The 25,697-nt window shown below is 40.4% G+C and overlaps 2 protein-coding genes across 4 annotated transcripts in view; one reads left to right on the top strand and one right to left on the bottom strand.

The window, feature by feature from the left end:
* PFKP (phosphofructokinase, platelet) overlaps window positions 1-2,968 on the top strand; it is a 93,910-nt gene extending 90,942 nt beyond the window's left edge. For all 3 annotated transcript variants that reach the window (XM_075922711.1, XM_075922709.1, XM_075922710.1), the window contains 3 exons: window positions 218-317; window positions 1,046-1,151; window positions 2,423-2,968. In XM_075922711.1, the coding sequence (XP_075778826.1) occupies window positions 218-317; window positions 1,046-1,151; window positions 2,423-2,576 (360 nt within the window). In that variant the 3' untranslated portion in view covers window positions 2,577-2,968. The remainder of the gene's footprint in view (window positions 1-217; window positions 318-1,045; window positions 1,152-2,422) is intronic.
* A 1,927-nt stretch (window positions 2,969-4,895) lies between these two features.
* The window catches only part of PITRM1 (pitrilysin metallopeptidase 1), a 47,188-nt gene continuing 26,386 nt past the window's right edge, over window positions 4,896-25,697 (bottom strand). Inside the window, exons 16-27 of the mRNA XM_075922708.1 lie at window positions 24,188-24,320; window positions 23,606-23,726; window positions 21,827-21,903; window positions 19,747-19,912; window positions 19,529-19,629; window positions 16,534-16,654; window positions 14,559-14,630; window positions 13,430-13,542; window positions 10,930-11,055; window positions 8,901-9,046; window positions 6,965-7,067; window positions 4,896-5,062 (exon numbers count right to left, since the gene is read on the bottom strand). Coding sequence (XP_075778823.1) covers window positions 4,969-5,062; window positions 6,965-7,067; window positions 8,901-9,046; window positions 10,930-11,055; window positions 13,430-13,542; window positions 14,559-14,630; window positions 16,534-16,654; window positions 19,529-19,629; window positions 19,747-19,912; window positions 21,827-21,903; window positions 23,606-23,726; window positions 24,188-24,320 — 1,373 coding nt within the window. The 3' untranslated portion in view covers window positions 4,896-4,968. The remainder of the gene's footprint in view (window positions 5,063-6,964; window positions 7,068-8,900; window positions 9,047-10,929; window positions 11,056-13,429; window positions 13,543-14,558; window positions 14,631-16,533; window positions 16,655-19,528; window positions 19,630-19,746; window positions 19,913-21,826; window positions 21,904-23,605; window positions 23,727-24,187; window positions 24,321-25,697) is intronic.

The following is a 25,697-nucleotide window of genomic DNA, read 5'->3' as shown; positions in this document are numbered from 1 at the left end:
TCTCAAACTGTCTGGGTAAAGTCCCTTTGAGACTCCCATATTGGGAATTTTGGGGCTAAGACAAGCAATAGTATGTTTAAAAACAATGGAGAGGTGAAGGAAGATGAGAGGAACAACAGTCATAGTACAGAGATGACTACTGGAACAGAAAGACAAGAATGCTCCTGGTTGGTGCGGAATTGCAACTAATCTCCAATTACATATTACATTTTGGCAGGGTGGAGCACCTTCCCCATTTGACAGGAACTTTGGGACAAAAATCTCTGCAAAAGCAGTACAATGGATCTCCAAGAAACTGAGAGAAACCTACCGCAAAGGTGCAGAAAAAATTATGGCTGTTTACCGTTTTTGTGTGTGTATGTTAACACTAGAAAAAACAGCCTGTCTATTGGTTCAAGATGTTTGTGGAGTCTTTCAATTCAGTAATGGACTACCTGTGTAGTGTTTGTGGTTGTAATGTTATTCTTGCAGTCTTATCAATTTACCTGGGCTTTGTCAGAGTATTGTTATCGAGAAACACAATACCAGTGACAAAAAATGACTCCTGAAGATATTTCGATACTGTAAACAAGGAGTTTCACTGCATCTGTTATGATTTGCTAGGATAACTAGTTTTTATGCAATTAGAAATTGATAGTTTTATAGTAACATATATTCTTTTTGGTTTCGTTTCTTGGTGGCTGCATGGGACACAGAAGAAGGTAATATGTCTTCTTTAGGATTTATTTCTTCAGCTTCATGAAGCAATATTTACTGTAATCTAATTTTAAACTGAAAGTTAAGGTTGCATTACTTATTTGATGATTAATTAAATACATTGCATCTTTACTGCTCAATCATTAAAACTAATAAACCACAAAAGAGAGGATGTTTCCCTAACACTGTTAAAAAACTAATTCAGATGCTATCATTGTTTACTTTGACTTAAGTAACTCAACAAAATTACAAATCTTGCTATAAACTCCACTCCTAGTTCTATTGGTTCATTACAAGAAAAGGATCATTCTCCCTCAGAAAAATAACATTTCCTTTTTTATTTTTATAGGAAAAGTGTTTGCCAACACTGATGACACAGTTTGTTTGCTAGGAATGCGCAGACGCAATCTTCTTTTCCAACCTGTGGTTGAGCTTAAGGGTGAAGCAGATTTTGAGTAAGTGAAGAAAGCTTGGTGGGGCCAAGTGTACAACATACAATCCTTCTTTCACCTCCATTCTTCCCTGCTCCTCTTCAAATAAACTTCACCAATAGCCTGAACCTTTCAGCATAGCCTGAACCTTTCAGCATCACACTAGGCCCATGATGGTGGCCATAGAATATGCCCTTATCTGCTTATCCCTCAAGCAATTTCATGCTTTCTCCACACTACCCTCTTTGCCTGAGAAGAGCTCCCTGTGAGAATTCAAAATTACTACTGTGTCCTCTTAGATCCCTCCTCACAACCTGTCTTTTTCGCAATGCCTCCATCACAATGCCTCCAAATGGCTATCTGATACTGTTTAGGCCTAGGACTACGACATCTAATTTATGCATACTCAGACACCTCTATTAGCATCTTGTGTCCCTAACCCTCTCACATTTTTATTAACCTGCTGCATTTTGTCTAATTGTTAACTTGAGCTCTCTGGAGTAGAGAGAGTCTTTGTACAATGAGGTCCTTATGTGTTGCCACACAGAAATAGTAAATTGTGTCTGAGCTGGCTTATCTGGAAGGTTTAGCTGGCAACATAGCAAAATGGGGAGGAGATGGAATTCATGCATGTTATAAGGCAATTTGAAGTATAGGAAAGAAGTAAAGAATATAATTTACTGTGTGCCACAACCCCTCTTCCCCAAAATGTTAGAAAATGCTTTTTCTATGGTCCTATCTGGTCAGGTCTACATTTACCCAAGATTGAAACTCCAGAGATCAATCTTTCAGGGTTTGATTTAGCAGTCTTTTCAACCACTGATACTCCACAGAGGGTCATGAGTAGTAAAGGAAGTAGATGGAAGAGTTTTTCCAGGCAGTCTGGATGCTCTCTTTCAAAAAAAGCAGAGTTTGCATTACATAGTGCGTTTTTTCAAAAGAGCACTTTCAAAAAAAGGAGTTATTCCTTGTAAAATGAGGTTTTCCGTGGTTGAAAAAACTGCCGTGTTCTTTCAAGAACACAGCAGCAGTCTAGATGCAAGGGAAGTTTTTTTGAAAAAAGGCCACTTTTTTTAAAAAAAAACCTGTAGTCTAGACATACCCTAAGTGAAGACCTGGCCTCAGTGAGTAGATGGCATTATTACTCACAAAAGGAACCTCAAGATCAATGGTTTAAGTTGGTCATTAAGAACTACTTTAACCTTAATTGTGAATTTGGACTTTAGGGATACCAGCAGTGGGGTGATTTACACAGAATAGCTTTGACCTTTCCCCCCTCCCCGTCTTCTGCACAGGCACAGAATTCCCAAGGAACAGTGGTGGCTGAAACTTCGACCTCTGATGAAAATTCTAGCCAAATACAAGACCAGCTATGACGTTTCAGATTCAGGTCAACTAGAGCATGTAGCTAGGCACAGCCCCAAAGAAATGGAAACTGGAGCCATCTAAGAAGAGACCATCATTTTAGATAAAGTTGTAATAGACCTACCTTGTGCGTAACAATGCTTTAGAATATTGATTACAGCTTTGTTTGTAACATTTAAATTATTGTACCAGCACTTTATGTGAATTCAGAAATGCAGATGTCACGCACATTTCTTGCCCAGTGTTATCGTAGGTTTAAAGCAGATCCTAGCACCTAACTTACAAAATACCAATTACCGGCCTGATCCTTACATTTAACACAATTCTATGCACTCAGAGTGATATGTCATTCATCTAGCGCACTTTATCTCAGAGATAGTGTCTATATTCAGAATATATGTAGAAGGCTAGTTTTGTGTCATGTTACAGAGTGAATTTATGTATCCAAAGTGAAATAAAAGTACTGTTGCAAACCATCTGTGTGTCTTCAAGTTATCAGCTGCATTCATTAGTTTTTAGGCAACAGGTGACCATCTCTGTAGAAAGTAGAAGCAGCTTTTATTTGCATTCTAAAAGGAAGCAAATAACTGCTCCGTCGCTTGTAGGAGGGAGCAGGAAATGAGTGCAGGGCGCATCTGCATATTTTTCTGTGCTGCATCTTCACAATGAAGTTGCATTAATTTGAACTATCCCACATACTTCCCCCACAGAGGAAGTAAAACACTAAAAACTACTATTAAAGGCAACACTAAACCTGCAAAGATAGCTGTTAACCTCTTCTAGGTTTCCTTTAGGCTATGGCTACATGGCAGCTGGGAGATAGGATTCCTAGCTACTGTTTGCTTGACCCAAGCTAGTATGCTCAAAATAGCAGCATGGCCACAGTGGAATGGCTGGTGGCTCAAGCTACCCACCCACGTATGATTCTGCCCAATTCTCTGGTATGTACTCAGCTAGCCGAAACCATCATGGCAATATTCCTTTTTAAGGTAAATCTGCCTGGGGATTACCCCTTTCAAGCTGCTGTGCAGATGTACCCTTAGGTAAATCTACACTGCAGCAGGCAGCGTGTCCCCCATAATGGACAGAGACACTTATTTGCTTCATATGATCCATCACACTAAAAATAGGTTCAGAGGGGGTAGCCGAGTTAGTCTAACAGGAAAAACTTTAAACACAACAAATAGTCTAGTAGTACCTTAAAGACTAAAAAAACATGTAGATGGTATCACGAGCTTTCGTGGGCACAACCCACTTTAGATGACAGGAGTGTTGGAAGTCCAGATCAAAGAATAAATAAGGGAAGGAGGGGAGAAGGAAAAAAAATGGAGGGAAGGAAGAAGAGACAGTGAAGCAGATAAGCTTCAGAGGGATAGCCGAGTTACAGACTAACAGGAAAAACTGGAAAAAAAAATGAACTAAAAATAGGGTAGTTACAGCTGCTCTGGAAGAAGTTCATGCTAGCTACCTGCAACGTTCACTCTTCATCTTGCATGCTAGCTAAAGTGAAGCAAGTCTGTCTACCCATGCTAAGAAGCTCGTTCCAACCAGCAGTGCAGACATACCTATGGAGGCTATGCTAACTAACCCTTAATTACACCCAGGACTATTTTCAGTCATCAAATGAAACATCTGTGATAACTGGATATAACCACAATGGGTAAGTTACGTTGACACAGCAGTTTTTTCTCCAAGACAGTTGTGGCTGTCTCACAGCATTTAGCTGTAAGAAGAAAACAGCAGCCCAAGAATTCCATTTACTACTGGGAGAAAGAATGACCGGCCCAATGTCACAGGTAGACGCTGCATCAAAATAGCTGTGTTATAAATTATTAAACCCCATTTTCATCCTCCTGCAGCTGTTATTAGCCATGAGTTGCACTTGATCCAACACTGCTACTCTATCATTAACAATGTAAGTGGCAATATAGGCAGAATACAATGTAGCAATAAAAGTTATGGACAAACCGAGTTTTATACAACTTAATAATGCATAATTCACCACACTAGGAAAGACAAAGTACCATTATAGGTGTAACAAACCTATTTTATGTCCAATAGTGGAGGTTTAAAAATACAGATATTGTAAGACAACATGATTTAAGCTAAACACATTTTAAAATTCAAGTGTTTGGCTTTTAAAAATAATTTTGTATATTTAGAAGTTTACTACTGTGGCCTAAAAATATGGATTTTAGTATTCATGGTGTAACTGAAGATTTGGTTCAGTCAGAGATGGACTAATAGTTTTCATTCTTAAATACAATGCAGTTATAGATACGAACCTTCAGCAGAGAATTTCTTTGAGGAAAGACAGATGAACTGTGCATGTGGAGTATAGATGTTGTAATGACCTTTGGCTTGGAGTTTAACAGAAAAATTAAAAATTCTGATGTGCCTTAGTCACTTATGAATTGGCTTGTTTTATTTCTTTTAAGCCATTTTCAATAACAAGGGCTATCAGTGATAACAAATGTTATCGTTTGACCCAGGATGGATCTTTGGCAATGTGTGGATTCTCTGGACCTAGTACAGCCAGTCCTCGCGTGCTCTTCCCGCCTGCAAGGTATCTGCAAGAGAGACAAATTATGTTGACATGTAACATTATACTCAATCTGATAGCAGCCTAACATGTTCGGACAAAACCCTTCACCTTCTGAATTAAAGCTTTTCATATATATATGCAAAAAGGCCATGATGCTAATAAATAAAAATGTGAGTGGCATGTATCATACAAGTAGAATAGTGAAAAACTGAGAAGACCGATCATATTGGTTTCTCCCCCCTTTACTGCATCCCCCGTGGCTGAAAATCATACTATGCATATTGGAGGAGAGTAAAATGTACCTTAGACGTTAAGGGAGAAAACAGATACACAATGTCAAGTGTTCATAGGGCAACATTGTACCCAATATGCCTACTTCTAAAACTGATGGGTTTGAGCTACTCAACTTTTGTTTTGAAATATCTGAAAAACATCTCTTTCTCCCATAGTTTGACACGTCTTCATATTTTTCAGTTGTGATGACAATAGGTGGGCAATGTCAGGTTTATCTGACATACTCTACCACCTCTTTTGCCCATGTGAGTGGATCTTTCCATTTCTCTCAGGCTGAACTCTACCTCACTTCAGCCCAGACAAAGAATAAATGGTTACTGACTGAGAGTCTTTGAAACCCTATAACAGTGGTAGGTAGCCTGTGGCAGGAAGCAGCACAGGTTGCAGGGACGTGCTTAACGTCATTTCCTGCAGCTCCCATCGGCCAGGATTGGCAAACCATGGCCACTGGGAGCTAAAGAGGGGGTGGGGGGCATACCTACAGATGGGAAATGTAAGCAAACTGTCTATGGCCTGTAACCAGCTTATCCTGATGGGCCATTTGCAGCCCACAGGTCACTGGTTGCCCACCTTTGCCCTTTCATCCTGATGTTGCTCTCCAACCCCATGTGGGACAACTAACAATCTTTTAGAGGGACTTTCTATTTCTATGAATAAGAATGAGACTCACAATTAGAATGCATAGGATAAAAAGGTCAGAGAGGGTGTGAGCCAGACTGTGATTAAACAATACTAGAAGAAACTCCTCCATGATGCATACTTGCTCAGCAGGTATTCAGAGAAAGGTGCAAATCTCTAAAACAGAAACTTCTGGTAGAGGCCTCTACATCCTGGAGACAAGATTCCAATCCTGGTGGCCCATATGCAGATGTAATATATAATTCAGTATGGTTTAGTATATAATTTGGACTAGAGGTTCTCAACCAGGGGTACATGTACCCCTAAAGGATACACAGAGGCCTTCCAGGTACTACATCAATTCATCTAGATATTTGCCTAGTTTTACCACAGGCTACAAAAAACCAGTGACTTGTCTATGCTGCTCCATATAATATACACGCATATATAAGTACAATATTTATATTCCAATTTATATTTTATATAGTAAAAATTAGGAAGTTAAGCAATTTTTTCAGTGTGAATGTGCTGTGATATATGTATTTTTATATCCCATTTTGTAAGCAACAATTTTTAAGTGAACTGTAACTTGGGGGGTACACAATTCAAATCAGACTCCTGAAAGAGAGATGACAATCTGGAAAGTTTGAGAAACAGATTTAGACATCTATAAGCAGGCAAAAAATGGTAAAATAGAGTCTAGACATGCAAATTCATCTCCATAGATCAATCTGGAGCCATCTTGTTTGAGATGAAATAATACAATTTCTGATCCAGTCAAAACAGCAATCTCAGGCTAATTAAGAGATCAAAGAGGCTCACAAACAAAATGCTGACTAAAAAGCTAAATGGTGATACTCCTTTTACAGGCATGATGATGTTATGGCAGCAGGTACAAAAAATACTTTGCAATCCTACAGGCCATGAGAAACTGGTGGGTTTCTCAAACCTTTATCAGCTATTTTGGATTTTAATTTGGGTTTAATTTTCATTTCTAAAAAGAGCACAAACTCACTTGTTTGCTACATCAACCAGATGATCATGGCTGACAGCAAAAAGCTGTTCCCTGTGTTTCTGCTTCATCTCATCTGAGATACCATTCAAGAAATGATTCATTCCTAAAAGTAAAAAGGTGAATTGGTAAGTGTACTCAGTCTTAAACATTGAAGGATAAAAATAATATACATGCATACAGTACCACAAAGCAGGATAGGCTGTGAGAGAATTAATAATGCTAGTTAACATGGTCACAATTCTAGGCTTGTCAAAAAAGTAAAAACTCTTAATTGTTAACCAGTGCCAAGACTAGAGCTGGGCAGAGAATGTATGTTCCATTTTGTGGAAGATTTAAAAAACCATTTTGACAAAATTATGAGTTAAAATCAAAACTTTCTATCACAAAAATGCAAGAAACAAAAAAACAAAAACAACCTCCCTCCCCCAAATAAAAAAGGTATTTTAAATCTATATTTGTTTCAAAAGTGTCAAATTGGGACATATTGATAGAGTCAGAACTTCTTCTCTTTTTTTCCCCCCAAAACAGAATTTTGGTGAACCCGGGAAGGTTTCATGAAGGTTTTGATTTCAACAACCACTGTTATCCAAAGGAAAGTTGTTCTGTCAAAGTTTTGCAACCAGCTCTAGTCAATGCAGCTAAGGCAAAGATGTGACCCCTCTTTTTCCTCTGTGTACGGTCTACATAATTCTGCAAACAAATGCTTCCATATACTCATAAGAAATCCTGTAATAGAGATACCTGACATACAGAAATCATTTCAGCAATCATAGGTTCAAAATAATCACAGGTGGACCTGATGCTGCAACTTATGACCCAATACAGGGAACATTAAGGGATAACCATATACTTATGGCTCTACAGTCTCTTCTCCCATTCTAGCTACTAAGAGAGATTTGATGGGTAGTTTTTTTTTCCTTTCCTCTAAATTCCATCTTACTGATGGAGCTGGAAGGGAGCCTCATTCATTTCCTCCCTCCTTAGGAACATGCTAATTTCAGCACTTCATTAGCTTTGCCTGACACCAGTTAGACTAGCATGAACAACTCCAGAATAACCTCTGCACTGCACAGAATGCCAAGCAGGTCAAGCATCAAAGGATGAGAATCATCATCCTCTAACAAGCTACCAGCATGTTGCTCATATATGAGCACCTGACAACTGGCAGTGCCTACCTAGACTTATCTCACTGTCCAACCTGACTTAAAAAAAGGACATGAAGTGGAGAAAAGTAAACAATTTTTGAAGTTCTCTCATTTAATAAGCTAATGGCCTTACTTATAATAGCCCTCTACAAACACACTTTGATTTTTAACTTTAGTGTGCCTTTATTTATATGTAAGAGGTCGAGTAGGTGCCTTAATTTTAAGTTTTAGTTTGGATTTATTCAGTGGGGAGAGCTGTTTTCTCAAACTACAGACTATTCTGAACTGTGTTTTAAAATGTTCTAAAAGGAAAATATGAACAAGCTACAATTCATCATGACACCCAAATATGCAGCTAATTTTACTTTGTACTTTTCTTCAAGAATCTCCAAAGTGATAAAACAACTTTATGTTTGCCTCATCTCTAAACACAGATAAACTGAAGCAGAGAGGTTAAGCAAATTCAGAACCAACGTGCTCACCTGGAAAATGTATGGATTACATACTTATTTTTGCCAAGTATTCCATTTAACCAATAGACCTATTTAACTAACAGATCAAGAGTTTTCCTATATGCTAGAACAGGTGTAATTTTTTTTTAGACTGAGAAAATATATGATCTTTAAGGTTAGCAGTAGCAGCACGCTGTTTAATAGAAATTGAAATCATTATGTTAAAATCCACTGAAGACAAACATGAACTTGTGAAAGGAATTAGATGAATCATTCACTTTCTCCCAAACGAGCAAATATTTAATTCCCACGCTGGGGGAATAAGAAGACAGAACATACCTTTGTCTGAAGGAGCTATAGGAGCATCCACAGCTGCAAAGACAGCAAGCTTGGCTTCGTCAATGTCTTGCTGTATGAATTCTCCAGACTGAGCCCATTCCGCTGCTTTTTCAAATGTTGAAAAAGTGGATACAGAATTTGGATCCCTAACAAATCAGAAGGAATTACTTCTGTATTGCAGATCTTCCTGTGCAATGATTAATACAACTATTTTTTTAAAAAACCTGACTTTCATTCAAAGACATCTAATCACGTACCAAGTTCTGTGAGTGGCATCTAGACCACACATGAGTGTATACACTCCCCATATCAGATGAAGGCAGCTGCACACTACACAATAGTTTGAGATATGGAATATTTTATTCAACAGATGTTTCAACAGATTATTAGTATGCAGAGTGGGCCACATTCAGTAGTGATTAAAATAGTTTAAGCTGGTTATGAAAAAGTCCAGGTGATAAATAATTAACTTGCAGAGATGTGGCATTCAGCAGATATGCAAAACAAAAATCTATCATATGAAAAAAAGGGATATATGATATGATATTATTTGGAGACCCAATGTAGTGTCTGGCCTAAGCAGATTTAACTCTTACTAATGTCAATATCAGTTATGCTTGCTTATCCCAATGAGGAGTTTAGTCCATGAGTTCTGGGGATCGCGTAGCATAAAGTGGGATTGGGCAGATCTTCACCTTCCTGTAAAACTGCTTTTTCCCCCTCACTACACCCACTCTCTGGGCCTCAGCATGTTACACCCATTTTGCAAACCTATTAACGTCCAAATTGGTGAAATTACACTACATTGTAACAACTGCTGCATGGCTGACACAAATGTGTAGAACACTACTAAATTTAGCTCACAGGATGATAGGCTGCATTTGACCCAGAATAATTACTTAATTAGGCTAGGACAGTGGGCAGAGACCCCATCTCTGGCAAAGAGTCATGGAGTTAATAAACACTTAGTTAGGATCTCTGTTTCAAGTCTAAGAAGAATAGCAGAATCTTCAGTAGTAACATGTCTCATAAGACCAGACTGGAGCAATTGTTCAGGGTTAACATAAGGAAAAAGTAGAATCTATTCCGGTGGTGGGCCGCATGCGCCCTTTGGGGTTCTCTATATGGCCCACATGGTATTTTGTTTACCACTGTTCATATAACAAGGTTGTGCCGGATTCCACTGGTTTACGTCCATGTCATTTTTTTCCTATCAGTAATTCTAAAGTATCACACACATAAAGCAAGGGCATGTGAGGTGAAGTGCATGCTAATTGCAAACACTGACTGTGAAAGCCATGTGCTCCCTCTGCATCTAATCAAAGCGCTATTACAGTTCAGTCGGCACACCCTACAAGAATGTACGCAAGCGCAATTAGCAAAACTACCCTTTTACCGGAAACCATCTTGGTTAAGACACTCTTGTGGCCTAATCACTAGCTTTGGCTGCCCATTTCTGATCTATTCAGTCACCAGCATCACTTTCTGCTCCTGGGGGGGGTCTTTCTCCCCCTCTCCCCAGTAGTACACTCCACCCCACATGCAAGCATAACTGGTACCACTGGGTAGAGGAGAGGCAAGAGCTTTTGGGAGAAGCCAGTTGAGGATCTACATGCCAGAAACCCCAATAACTCCCACAATTACTATTCTTAAAATTTCTCCGTTTCCCCTCTTCTGCTTCTCCCATGCCTAACACCAGGCCAGAAAGAAACAAGCTGAAGATGGCATACAATTGAGAAGATGGCATACAACTGACACATTAGCTCTCTCTCTCTCACTCAATAAGGGGATGGCTCTGGGGGGACCAGGGAGAAGGTGAGAAAGCCAGGAGCCAAATGACAGATCTCAGTGATGTCAGTACTAAGCCACTTCTTTCTCATCGCTATTACTGCCTCACTTCCTTGTGCTATTCATTTACAGTTTGGCAGGGGAAGTTAAATAAAATCCAAAATGATGGCTGCATTTGCACAGAGTGACAATGGCAACATTTAATATACATACACAATCTACAGAGGGCACACATTGTTACCTGTAAGAATAGAAAGTGAATATTCCATTATGACTGAGTATAGCCCCTCCTCCATAAGCACCGCCTTTCTCTCTAATTTCCCTATGCAAGAACTTGGCTGTCATCAACCGTGCAAGGATCCGAAGGCTGAAATGAAAGAGATCAAAGTAGAGATATCAAATCTGCTCCATGGGGTTTGGTATCAAACCTACCCTCAAAGTTTTGCAAAGATCTAAGTTATACGTATGAAGTATTCCTAACAGCACTGTATACTAACAATGATGATTAAAGCACAAAATAGAAGAAAATGAAACTCAATAATTCTCTTGACTTCTGCATACTAGAACAGTACTACCATAACTGCTCCCTAACTTTCCTATATTGTTTAAATTTCATTTCTCTCCTGTAAAATTCTCTAGGCCTGCTATTTTGTCACATGCCATATCATCACACATTCAAAGACACAGGATCAGAGCACATAGAGTTATCTCTTGTTGGGAATTAGAATTTGACACATTGTTAGTATTTGGGGACTAAATGCAATTGAACTCTGCCCTTAGACAATGACTTCAGCAGGAGTAATGAGCAAAAACAGGACAGATTTTGACCCAAGGACTCCAACTTCCCTTCCAAAACGTGTTAGAACACAAGCAGGTGATTTTTAGGCAATTATTTAAACAAAATCAGATCAATAGCTGTGCCAAGACTGCCCTCTAGAGGATTTTTCATGCATGTGGTTCAAAAATATACAGAGAGACTTACTTGTAACTGGAAGTTCTTTGTGAGAGGTGGCCCACTAACCTTTTCCATTTAGGTGTGGATTTTTTCCATCCATGTATGGAATACAGTGTTACGTGTACCGAGGCATGTGCACCAATAGAATCACAAAAGCTAGCTGTGGGTGCTCTGTTAATCAGCTGGGAAGCATTTAAATCTCTCCTGAGTGACCGCACAAGTGCACAGCTTACAGAGAACTCTGCCCATATGAACTGCACAAATATCCAGCTCTGGAGATTCTAACCAGCAGCATCCACCGGCCTGCACATGCGCAGTAGTTCTCCTCATGCTCCAGATTAAGGATATAAAAGGCCATACAGGAAAAACTGCTCTGCAGCGCCTCTTCTTACAAATCCAAAAGATCCAAAGGGACCGAGTGTGGCTACTGGACTATAGAAAGAGCCCACATGCCTCAAAAGAACTTCCAGTTATGTATTTCCAGCAATGGCACGTCATGCAGTGATCCTGTAGAGGCAGCTTGTGCTCCGGTGCCCTTAACCTGTCAGGTGGAGGAGATGTGCCAATTGGTAGCATACAATGAGGCACCCACACACGCATTTGGAGATCCTATTAGAAGTCAGTATAGGAGACTGATAGATTTGAGCCTCGGCAAGTAGAATGCTAATGTAACACCGACACTTGGAACTAAACCTGGGACCTCTGGAGCTTAGTGCATGAGCTGCTACAAGTTGAGATAAAAGCTAAGGCTGTAGAGAAAACTCATTTTCATTGTAAGTGGCCTCAGTGCCAATGCATGAGACAGTACCCACTAAGGCATGTCTGATGTTGAGGGATTGAAGTTTCCTTAACAGAGGTATGGCATTTCAGAAGGAAAACAGGTTAAGTGGATGGCTTGGTTGACATGAAATTCCAAAATAGCTAGGGGAGGGGATATTAGGAGGCACTCAAAGACAGACCTTTTTTCTTATGAAAAACAGTATACAGTGGCTCTGCCATGAGAGCTCTCATCTTGCCCACCCTTCTGGTTTAGGTAACAGCCACTAAGAATGTGACCTTCACAGAGAGGTGAAACATGGAACATGTAGCCAGAGATTCAAATGGCAACCCAGAGAGCGCTGATAGTACAAGAATGTGTAGCAAACAGTTCTGTTCCTGCCTTAACATTAACAACACACAAACAGCCTGGTTAATGCATCTTTACCAACAGCACTAGGGTGTTCCATTCTGCTAGTCAGGTACACTCAGGCACATTACACACTGCATAAGGCTACATTTTAGCTACATGGCTACACACGGGCAGCAGAGACAGATCTTGAATCTCAGGACTTTAAAGCACAGTTCCAGACCACAGAGGAGGAGCTCCCAATATGGAGTGGAAAAGCCCTAACTATACCAATAACTATGCTAGTATAAACTATAACCTACTTACAAATGTATAAGGATAAAAGCTGGAGAAATACGTGGACACAGCAATTCCAACTCGGGCCATGTGGTGGTTAGAAGAAACTGGAGAGGAGTCAGCCAACATTATTTTTTATGTCCTAGGTCTGGTGCACAAGGTGAGCAACAGCACATATGTGGGCCAGCCAGCACTGCACTGCGTGTTAGAATTTCTTGACTTGGACGGTTGGTGCACATGCACACCCACATGTGAAATACACACAGAGACCAGCAACCAAAGAAGAATTTCTGCATACATCCTGGTTAATGATTTTCAGTTGAAAACGAGGACAGATTTATTTTTGTGCACTGTGTTACACTGTTGATCCTTTCTGTTTCCTACCTTGCATAGTCAGGAGCTGTGTAGGGAACAGTTCGAATGCATTCACCAACATAATTCACTGGGAAGGGAAGTAGAAAATGGGTCTTCATCTGACATGGCTGAAAGGTAGGCTCCTGAGAGAAAATGGCATCTGGGTTAATTAACATGGTAGTTTCAAGGAGATTTCAAGGAGCTACAACAATCCATTTATTTGAGAATATTAACACCATTGCATATTTCTCAAGAAGAGCCCATGACTCTGAAACATTCATCCTAGCACTCACTCTGTTACAAAAACAATAAAATTCTGCACATTCTTCCTTGTAATACTATTATCAGACATAATGGAATTTTCCTGGTCTACTACTGCACAGGAATGCTGTACATATACTACCTCAGCATCACACTAAAAATTCTCAGTTATGCAGTGCCTGTACCTTACTGGGGAGTTCTGAAGTCATTGCAGAGAGGCGAGGGTTATGCAAATTAGTTCTACCCATTCCTCCCACCTAACTTCAGATATTCAATTACCACAAAAATAAAATAAATTAGTTTTACACAGTCGTCTAGTAAAAGTAAGTCATCGTGGCAAAGCAGAGCCAAAAAAGAAGCATTAAGAAGTCTCATCTTAGACTGCATGAATGGTGAAGCAAGGGTCAGGTTTCACTGCCAGAAATTCCAAGGATAGTATTAAATGAGTGCAGGATGAGAAGGTGTCATGTATGTCAGTTAAGCCCAAGTTACTAGAGCAGGGACGGGGAATCTTTTTTGGGTCAGGGGTCACTGACCCACAGAAAAATCAGTTGGGGGCCACACAAGTAAAAAACTCACTGTAGCCCCTGAGAAGGAGAAAGACACTCCCCACTTTCCCCTCACACACCAGAGCCGAGGGGAGCCCCAAATACATAATTTTGTGTGCTCCAGCCCTGCAGAGGGTGGTAGCGGGGCTGAAGTGCTAGCACAGGCTCCTCAAGGTTGGGAGGTGGGGAGCTCTGAGCCTTGGGGCCAGATCCAGACAAGCCAGAAGCCACATACAGCCCCCTGGCCTGAGGTTCCCCACCCCTGAACTAGTGAGTACTGATCATGGCAATAACTATAAAAAGGGCCAACAAGATCAGTAATATGAATACACAAGTCAAATAGTACTTACATTAATTAGTTTCCTTGTGATTTGTGAACAATTAAGCCTTTCCTTTCCAACAAGTATGGGCTCTGAGGACTTCTACAAATATAGGACTTGTATTAAAGACAGTTTAAAAAGTAAGAACAAGGAATATTACAGAAACTCCTGCTTTCCCCCTTAGGGACATACGAGTACCTTTTGTCCTCCTTTCCCCACAGGCAACAAATCAAGGTAATCTGTTTACTTCTTTCTCCTTGCACTTATGGGGAAACACTATAATGGATTTCATCCCATCAGTAACCGGGCAATAGCTGTGCCAAATGATAATCTGAAATTCTTAAGGGCTGTATTGGCAGACTTTAGACACTGCCTGCATGCTTTTCAATTCACTTTTTTGTGCAGAGGCCCAAGAGATTTGCCAAGTTATTCCTCTGTTTGATGTAACCTTAAAGCTCATTTCAGTTATCTTATTTGGTCCATGGTCATATTAGAATTTGCTCCACCTGAGCGTGAATACCGTTTCCTACCTTGCATAGTCAGGAGTTGTGTAGGGAACAGTTTGAATGCATATTACTTCCCTAGGGCTACGTCTAGACTACAGGCTTCTTTCAGAAAAAGCATTTTTCAGAAGAAATCTTCCAATAAAACTTCTTCCGCAAGAGCGCGTCCACACTGCAAAAGTGCATCGAAAAAGCGATCTGTTTTTTCGAAGGAGAGCGTCCAGACTGAATGGAGGCTCTTGTGCATATAAGCTGTAATTGCTATGGACGGAATGGCCACCAGGGCACCTGTGCTTTTTCTTCTTTCCTGTTCTTCCAAAATAACTCCCTCTTCCCTGTCCACACATGCCTTTTTGCAAAAGAGCTCTTTCGCAAAAAGGCTTCTGCCTCATAGAATGAGGATTACCAAATGCCAGAAAAACCCCTCTGTTCTTTTAGTTTTATTGCAGAAAAACACAATTGCAGTGTGGACGTTCCTCAGGTTTTGTCAGAAAAATGGCCGTTTTTCCAACAAAACTCTGTAGTGTAGACATACCCAAGGGCTACATTAAAATAAGGGATAAGGGATCTTTTGGAAAAGGCTTCATTTTCCGAAAGATCCGCATCTAGACTGGGGCTTTTTTCCAGCAAAGCTCCGTGCCGAAAAAAAGCGGCAGCCATTTTTATGCTAACGAAGCGGGGGAGATTTAAATCCCCGCTTCATTAGCAATTGCGATACGTCTAATTTGCATCCCTTTTACAAAAAAGGGATGCAATCTAGACGTAGCCTAGGTGTCCTAGTCCAGGAAGGAGTTGCTCTCCAGCTAAATGACTTTTGGAGGAGTGGCATGGCACAAGATATTTGTCTCTGGAAGGCATCTAAAAATGGAGCTCAGCTAAAGAAAACTGGTAGGACTCATGACAGAATGGAAAAAAAATCCCTCCTCCCCAAAACTTGAAACAGCAATCAGGGTGTAGTGTACAAGTCCCAACAGTTGAAATCAGTTCAACCCCCACCAAATCAACCAAAACCAATCCTTCCACTGAAGCCACACAGAGTTTACACATTCGCCTAGAGATGTGCCCAAAAAAATAAAAAGAGAGAAAGCTGCCATGTTCAGGGGGTAAAAGGTAGCTACTGTATTAGAGTTTCCCTAAAATCTCCACTCACCCCTTAAACAGATAAATAGCTAGTGGCCCAGCAGAGTAACATTCAACCCAGAAAATATTTACACCTGATGGAACTATACGTTATTTTCATCAGCACAGAGTTGAACAATAACTAAACAGTAAGAAGCGCACATAAGCTGGGCAAATTGTCACTGTGCATACTGAAGGAACTAACTTCTCTTTGAGAAGTCACAAGCCTCTTTATTCTGTCCATAGAAGTTCAGCAAACTGTTAGCCTTCCATTCGCATGCTATGCAGCAATAGTCAGGCTGCTAGTAATCTTACTCAGTATAGTAACTCAAAAATATTGAGTAACAATACATTTTACTCACAAATCAAATTGTTTTGCATACCTCAATCACATGGGGGCGAACAGGTTTTCTTTCTTTTTTACTTCTAGTGATGCTCTTTAAAAAGTGTTCTACTTCTTTAGATGCTTGTGACATCTGCTGAGGTGTAGCATTCACTGAACATCTGTTTAAAAAAAAATGCCCTTACATAGTAGCATGCGTCTTACAGTTTTACAACCTTTTACATTTCAATTACTTCCTATACTTCCACACTTTTTTAAAGCAATATCTTAGAAGATCTCTGTGCCAGCAATCGTGATGATAAACACAAATTACAGCTGTAAATAAGGAAAGTATTGACAATTCTGACTGCAACATACCACCAGGGCACTGCCATGAGAAAATCCCTCTGGGAATTCTCAGTTTTGTCCCCAAGACAGTGAATCAAAACTTGTGCAACAGTGTCAGACTTTGCTCTTTATAGCAGTTGACCACCTGGCATTACTGTCTTAAAGAGTAAACTATGTCTTAAAGAGTAAACTATGCTTAAGCTTTAAAAGGTAATCTCTACACACCACTATTACCAATTCTTTCTTTACAACTAGCTCTTGTTATAAATTCTTGCATTTAATAAAAAAACTGTACCTAGGTTATTTCCCTGCCCCCAAATAAATCATGGTACAATATTCCTGACATGACACTAAATCGTGTCAAACCAATCTGATAGCTTTCTTTAATAGGATAACAAGTCTTGTGGATAAAGGAGAAGCGGTGGATGTGGTATACCTAGACTTCAGTAAGGCGTTTGATACGGTCTCGCATGATATTCTTATCAATAAACTTGGCAAATACAACTTAGATGGGGCTACTATAAGGTGGGTGCATAACTGACTGGATAACCGTACTCAGAGAGTAGTTATTAATGGTTCACAATCCTGCTGGAAAGCTATAACAAGTGGGGTTCCGCAGGGGTCTGTTTTGGGACCTGCTCTGTTCAATTATCTTCATCAACGATTTAGATATTGGCATAGAAAGTACGCTTATTAAGTTTGCAGATGATACCAAACTGGGAGGGGTCACAACTGCTCTGGAGGATAGGATCATAATTCAAAATGATCTGGACAAATTGGAGAAATGGTCTGAGGTAAACAGGATGAAGTTTAATAAAGACAAATGTAAAGTGCTCCACTTAGGAAGGAACAATCAGTTTCACACATACAGAATGGGAAACGACTATCTAGGAAGGAGTACAACAGAAAGGGACCTAGGGGTTATAGTGGACCACAAGCTGAATATGAGTCAGCAGTGTGATGTTGTTGCAAAAAAAGCAAACATGATTCTGGGATGCATTAACAGGTGTGTTCTGAGCAAGACACGAGAAGTCATTCTTTCGCTCTACTCTGCACTGGTTAGGCCTCAGTTGGAGTATTGTGTCCAGTTCTGGGTACTGCATTTCAAGAAAGATGTGGAGAAATTGGAGAGGGTCCAGAGAAGAGCAACAAGAATGATTAAAGGTCTAGAGAACATGACCTATGAAGAAAGGCTGAAAGAATTGGGTTTGTTTAGTTTAGAAAAGAGAAGACTGGGGGTGGGAGGGGGGGAGACATGATAGCCATGTTCAGGTATCTAAAAGGGTATCATAAGGAGGAGGGAGAAAACTTGTTCATCTTGGCCTCTGAGGATAGAACTAGCAGCAATGGGCTTAAACTGCAGCAAGGGAGGTTTAGGTTGGACATTAGGAAAAAGTTCCTAACTGTCAGGATAGTCAAACACTGGAATAAATTGCCAGGGAAATTGTGGAATCCCCATCTCTGGAGATGTTTAAGAGTAGGTTAGATAAATGTCTATCAGGGATGGTCTAGACAGTATTTGGTCCTGCCATCGGGGCAGGGGACTGGACTCGATGACCTCTCGAGGTCCCTTCCAGTCCTAGTATTCTATGATTCTGCAAATTAACACATTCAGAAGCTTATTACTTCCTGAGATGGAGGCGTCTGTCCTGCACTGGCCCTTTAACGGTTAAAAACCAGCCCTGGGAGAAGGCTGAGAGAGCATAGCACAGGGCTGCTCAACTTTGGAAGCCCTGGGGGTCACAGTGATACTCACAGCACATGCTGAGAGCTGCAACTTAAGTGTGGTTGCATTCATATGCAAATATATTCAAATATTTGCAAATAGCTTCTTTCACACTGACGGGCATGAATACAAAGGTTAAGGCAAGACTATACAACATGCAGGCCCCATTTAAGTCAGTTCTGCTGATATTAATAAAATGTAATATTTACCCAATTTCCACCCATATGGCAGCACTTTTAATGAGAAATGACAGTGCAGGAATGTAGCTACTAAAACGCATATCAACAGAAGACCATTATACTGACTCGCCATTATGGAGCATGTTCCCAGTGGAGGCCATGTTCAAAGGATCCCACCTGTGGGCTGCGCATTGAGCCCTTTGTAAACCCAAACAACACCACAGGCTGCATGTTGAGTACCCCTGGCATAGCCTGTAGCTGAGGCAGATAAAGCCAAATAGGGCCCAGCTGGGGCTGTATAAATAAGGGCTCCTGGAGGGAAGGAGAAGACACCCTCTTACTCAAGCTTGGGGGTAGGAGGGACCTGACTACCAGGGACGCTGGAGGCTTCCTGAGACAAAGCAGGGCTGGGAAGAGGCAGGAAGACATGACAACTTTTGAAACTGTAGTGCCTGAGATCAAGCAGCTTCACTTCAGCATTTCACTCATCTTTCTCACTACTTTACATTTAAGTGGATTCCAAGACCTCACTATTTCCCCTAAAAACAACTAGTCCTGTGGCACCATAGGGAATGAACTTTGGTGGGCACAACCCACTTCTTCAGATGATGTTATATATATTAGTCTCCAAAGTGCTACAGGACTACTCATTGTTTTTAAAGTTAGATACTATCACATCTATCCCTCAGATTATTTCCCTTAAGAGGCAGGAACATCTCAAACCAGCATTACATGAGATATTTATAGGACACAAAGATTTTTCTCTGACTCTTAATAGAAAAGGAACCCCAACAAGATCTCACCTCATGTTGTCACTGTTTAATAAATATTTCTTAATACGTGGTAGTTTGCGTAGTACTGGTTTAATGTCAGACATTTCTGCAATTCGCTTCATCAGTTTGACCTGAAAAGGAGGGAGGAAATAATCAGCAAATGTGAAGGTACTACATACATCAGCATAAATAAGCATAGCATAACATAAGAGTTTGGTATCAGTTAAATAAAACACTTCTCCCTTTACCTGATCCATGCCATTGTACATTTCTTGCAACTCTCCAGCAGATGTAAGTGTTTTGCTAGCTCTCACAGATGCATATATATGCCCAGAATCAGGAATTCCATTTGACAGCTCTTGTGCAATCATCTTAACCAGTACTCTAAAATGCTCCTCTTCTTCAAAGTGTGGGCTACATTGGAAAGAAAGGAAACAACACTTACAGGCTACAATACTACACGTTCATTAAAAAGAAAAAGAAACAGACAAAGAAACAACAGAGAAAAATGCAAGTATTTTCCAGGTCTCATGCAGAAATGCTCTAATCTTAGGGTGATAATACTTCCCTATGCTGAATACAGGACACCTGGTAAAATTACCTGTACTTAAGCAAGTTCAATGGCAATCAGATGTATGCACTTCTAACATTCAAAATAACATCAAGTTGACTAAGTCCATATTAAAAAGTAGTTGGAGCCTTTTTATTTACCTTATCTTCAAGGCTGTAGGGTTCACATGGAGAGGTGACAGACACAGGTAGAGGTTACACATGCACACACTCCTGTATCCCTCTCTCATACAAGGAGAGGGAGGATGTGACAGACTGACCTGATGCTCCCTACCTGGGCCTCCAGGACATATCTGCCTCTCCTGGTACCTGGCACTACATCTTCCCAAGGCAGCACATAGGGGTGAAATACAGGGTCACATACCTACCCTCCACAGATTTCTGCCAGGATTCACAGCAGATTGTGGCCAGTAACAGCCTTTCAGCACTGTGTGGAAGTGAAGGGAAAGGAGCTGCTTCCAGCTGCAAGGGAGAAGGTGAGGAGAAGGGATGACCCTGGCCCATGTCTTTACAGAGCTCATCTCTTCCTCCCCCAGTTCCCCAGTGCTTGGAAGCAGCTTGTCCTTTCTTGCCTGCAGAGTGTAGAAAGGCAGCTCACACCTCCAGACTGCTGGTGGCCACTGACATAATCCAGCTGCCTCCTATCCCCTGGCTACAGTATAAGCAGGAAAAGGTGAAGCCCTAAAGATTTACTGTGCACCAGATCCCAGAGAACCTGACTGCAGGGGCTTCAGCAAACCCAGTCAGAGGTGGCTCAGCAGGGGGAACAAAGGGTGCTAATCTCCTGCCTGGGAGCTGCTGTGAAGAGCTTGCATGTTTGGGACACAGACAAGATGGAAACTGCTCCCCCCCCACCACACTCTCTAGAGCTGAGGTGAGGGGAGAAGAGGCTTCCCCAGGCTAGTGCTGTGTGGGACTTTGGCACATACAGGGCTTAGCTCCTCATGGCCAATGCCCCAGGCCAGGGTGTCTTGGACTTTCCCGAGGCTCCAGCCTAGCCAGAGGCAGTGGGGGAAGCAACCTGCCAGCCAGGCTGTTGTTGAGCTGAGCACTCTGACCAGGGGCTGGTTCTCTGCACAGTACTTGGAATGGGACATGCTCCAGTAGGGGGGATAGGGAGGAGCAGGGGGGACCAAAGGAGTATGGGGCAAAACAAGGAGAGGACAGTGAGAGGGGGTACATGGAAATGGCAGATGGGTGCAGCAGAGACAACACGTAACTGGTCAATGTCTGGTATCGGCACACACCAGACTCCTCAGCTTGTAGTGCGCAGCCAGTGCTGAATGTAAAGGGGATGGCAGGGAAAGTTCTGTTGACCAAGAGGTGGGATGTGTGCTGCATCTTCATCTGGCCACCTGCCTTGCACACCCACCCTCATCGCCAGCCACTGCCCGCACCACCATCTATTGCTGGTCGGTGGACAGCTGGTGAGCAGGGATCTAGCCAGCACCAGTACCCTCCATTACTGATCAAGTCAGGACACTGCAGAAAGGCTTAAATACGGGACTTAAAAATATGGGACTGGATCTAGACTACTTTAAAATACTGAATGGTTCATTATTGTAATTTCTAAAACTAGCCTTCATCCGTACAGCTAATATGGTTTTTATAGAAAGAAGAATATTTTGATTTAGAGCATGCTGAAATTAAATTATGCAAAGCCAGAATTGATTAACAAAGTAGGAACTCTTTTTTTTTTTTGAGGGACAGGAGAAGGTAGAAGAGGGACTAAAAACATATGAAAAGCCAATACACTACTTGTTAAAGATTTCACTCCATAAGTGCATCATGTCTGGCAGATTTCTATCCAGGCACAGAGATGAAAAGAGCACACCCTAAAGGAAAAATGAAGATACTTCACACACAGGATAAACCAATAGAAGACAACTGAAATAAAAGGCCACAGAAACATGATGCAGCATTTTATGAAAGTGATTCTACAGTATCAGCCTAATGGCCTATCACATGCAGACAGCCTCACTGCTAAAACTGCAGGAAAGACAAGAAGTGTAGTTACATAGGTCTATATGAATAGTACCTTCCTTTCTATGGGGCAAACCCTGCCTCATGTGTCAGTGAAAGCCAGCTTCTGTGTCCCTATGTCAGCCTATCACATTCAGTGGGTGGTTAAATGTGGCCTAGAAGGAGGACAGTGGAACTCTAGATCAAAGTTGTTCAGAGGGTAGAAAGCAAATGAGTGCCTAATCCCTGCCCTGCAGATATGCTGATAGGGTATGTCTAAACTACCACCCTAGTTCGAACTAGGGTGGTAATGTAGGCAACCGGAGTTACAAATGAAGCCCGGGATTTGAATTTCCCGGGCTTCATTTGCATCTCTCCAGGCGCCGCCATTTTTAAATGTCCGCTAGTGTGGACTCCGTGCCGCGCAGCTACACGCGGCACGGACTAGGTAGTTTGGACTAGGCTTCCTATTCCGAACTACCGTTACTCCTCGTGAAATAGGAAGCCTAGTCCGAACTACCTAGTCCGTGCCGCGTGTAGCCGCGCGGCACAGAGTCCGCACTAGCGAGATGCAAATGCAAATTCAAATCCTGGGCTTCATTTGCAACTCCGGTTGCCTACATTACCACCCTAGTTCGAACTAGGGTGGTAGTGTAGACATACCCATACTCCTCTCCCCATGTACTGTGGGCAGTAACTACTGCACGGAAGTTACAGCAAAAGAAGGGGGGGGCCACAGAAGATCAACATTAAGAAAAATCTTAATTGAGTTGATTGAGGAAGTCCTAGCATGTCTGATCTCAATGAGCTTGAATATATTGAATATTCTTTAACTATACATTACTACTGTGCTACATATGTAGGTTTGGTAGAGTTATCTTTTTACTATTTTATAATTTCAATAGAAAATATAAAGCTCTATTTTTAAAGCATTTTAAAATGTTTACCGGTTTAAATTGTCAGAGTAGCAGATTTCATGGGAGGAAATTAGGCAATTTTCATGACAGTAAACACTGAAAATCAATTACTTAAAACTTTAACCAGCGTAACACCATTTCTGATTATGTGTCAAAATATAAAGAAAATATCCTCATATCAAGCTCTAATAAGTTCTCAAACAGCATTTTTCTTACTTTGCCTCCATAAAATTCTATCCTCATTGATGGAAATTAATTTTGTCTGTGTGTATACAGTAAAATAATGCTTTCTGATAAAAATCTAATCCTTCCAATTTTATACATATGTCATGCCATTTTGTCATGAAAGAACTGAAAAAGGTAAACATCTTTTCTTAGTTTTTTTTTTTATCTACTTGAATACTGTGGTAAGAGATATTATAAAGCAATCTGAAGATAAAGAGTCATGAAAAAAGGTTATCTTTGGGATAAAGGTAAGTTATCATGATGATGAAATTTATGTCATGTCAACAAAAGCTCATCTCTACACCAAATTTTCAGCACAACATGTTCTGAAATAAAGTCCTCAACATTGACTGCTTTATGAAGAAACCTTACTCGATCCTTAACTACAATGTTGTCAGTGTAATGCAACAGCATATATTATGTTATGATTTACCTGTTCATACGCATCCAGGTGGGAATCATCAGCAATGATATGTGGGCTGGCAGACATGCCACCTGTTTTTAGTTCTATTTGTTGGGCTTGTTCTCTGTAACCAAGGGTTCCACAGCCCATTCTATAAAAAAAAGAAAAACAAAAAAGAAGTAGTTCTATTTCCTCTGAGTTCAAACAATATAGTAAAACCAGAAACGATCCAAATTGTTCAGTACAAATACACAATGTAACTTCAAAGCACAAGTAATCTGATGCATTACCTAATAGATAGGGGGAGTTATTAATAAAGACACTAGGGTTTTTTAAATGTTAGCAAATACCCAATATATGGTATTAAAGAAAAAATTAAAATACAAAAGAGTCTATTAAAATGTATTTGATAAAGTAGTTTACAAGCTTGCTAGCTAACTATATCGGACTCTGCCCCATAATAAAAATTATTTGCACTATTGAAACATCACTGAAATTACCAGAAAACAGAAGTAAGATGGAACACAATAATTCTAGGAAGTGTTCAATATTAATGTTATTTCCATGTATTGCAATACATCATATCAACTTCAAGCACACTAATTATCTTACTTAGTAATGACATTGCAGAAGAGTGGCACGTATGGTTTGAGCTCCTCTGGAAGGGTGTTCAAGCTGGAAACAGCTCTGAAATATACCATCCCATTGGTCGGCTGAGCACAGTACTGGACAGGGATTTCATCAGCTATGAATAAGAGGAAAAACTTTGAGAACATGATAGCTATGACATTGGCCAAAATACTTTATAATAGAGCTATTTTTGACACTACAAAAAGTAATAGGAAGCCACATCCTGTTTTAATTGCAGGCATTGTGATGTGAGTCCCAGACAGATTTATGAGTTTTCTAGGCCATTATACAGTTATGTTCAGTCAGTAGAAATCACCTTCAAAATTATCAGACTGAGAAAGGTTATTAAATATTTAAATTTTAGACTCAGAAAAGGATAAGGTGGGATGTAGTAATCTCTTTCATTAAACCAACTTCTGCTGGTGAGAGAGAACCTTTTGATTTACACAGAGCTCTTTTTCAGGTTTGTGTAGCTCAAAAGCTCGTGTCTCTCACAAAAATAAGTTGGCCTAATAAAAGATATCTCACCCACCTTGTCTCTGACATCGCAGGACTGACACAATTACAACAATACTTCATACAAGAATAAGAAAGAGCAAACAACTGAAAGGCAAACTGTTTTGAAAAATGCTAAAGGAATATTTAGTCCTGTTGAAGCAGTCCCTTTCCTCCTTTCCACATCTCAAATATGGAAGAGAATAGCTGTGATTCTTTCATTGTAAACAAAACCAGTAGGAAGCACAAATATATTGTAGTTATTAATGTGGAGACAACAGCTGTGCTGATCTGTGGGAAAGGAGGGTTATTGTTTGGAGTACAAGAGAAGAGAAGGAGAAAAAGAAGGAAACAATCTTTAAAAAAATTGACAGAAAAAAAGCGATTTAGAGACCCATTTCCTTTTGCTTTTTTTTTCCTCTCCCTTTTTTAAAAATAAACTGGGGAAAGGGGTTGCTTCTACTGAAATGAGAGAGAAGCTAAGGTGGCAGCTTTATTAATGACAAACATTTGAGTACAGGCAAGAGACACAAAAGATCTGTGTGAGCCAAGGTAGAGAAATACATACACGAAGAAGTATGCTTACTAAGGAACAATATGTAGCATGATTGCACAAGTTAATATATCTATCGAAGTTCAGGGAAGAGCATGACTGAGACAAACTTGAACATTTCTGAACTCTGATTGCCTGAGGTAACAAAATGTTTGTATTTTTGTACACTTTTGTTTAAGAATCAACAGCTGCCATGCTCTTCTGCAACTAGAAATTTTATCCTTCACCATTTTCTTAGAAGCACATGTGTTTTACTTTATTACAATTAATTATGCTGATCCTGTTGTTCAAGTGTTATCTAATTATTATAATGTATTACCACAATAAAATTATGCACTGGTCTCATTATGGCATTTAAGTTTTCAAAGAAATACCTTTCCATTTCTCACCAGGGAAATGGGTACATTATGGAATTCTCATCAGTGATGATATTTACTGGATGGC

This window comes from Pelodiscus sinensis, chromosome 2, assembly GCF_049634645.1.
Source record: "Pelodiscus sinensis isolate JC-2024 chromosome 2, ASM4963464v1, whole genome shotgun sequence".
NCBI classification, from domain to species: domain Eukaryota; kingdom Metazoa; phylum Chordata; order Testudines; family Trionychidae; genus Pelodiscus; species Pelodiscus sinensis.
Note: the sequence above shows the minus strand (reverse complement) of the source record. Positions and strands in the feature narration are given on the sequence as shown.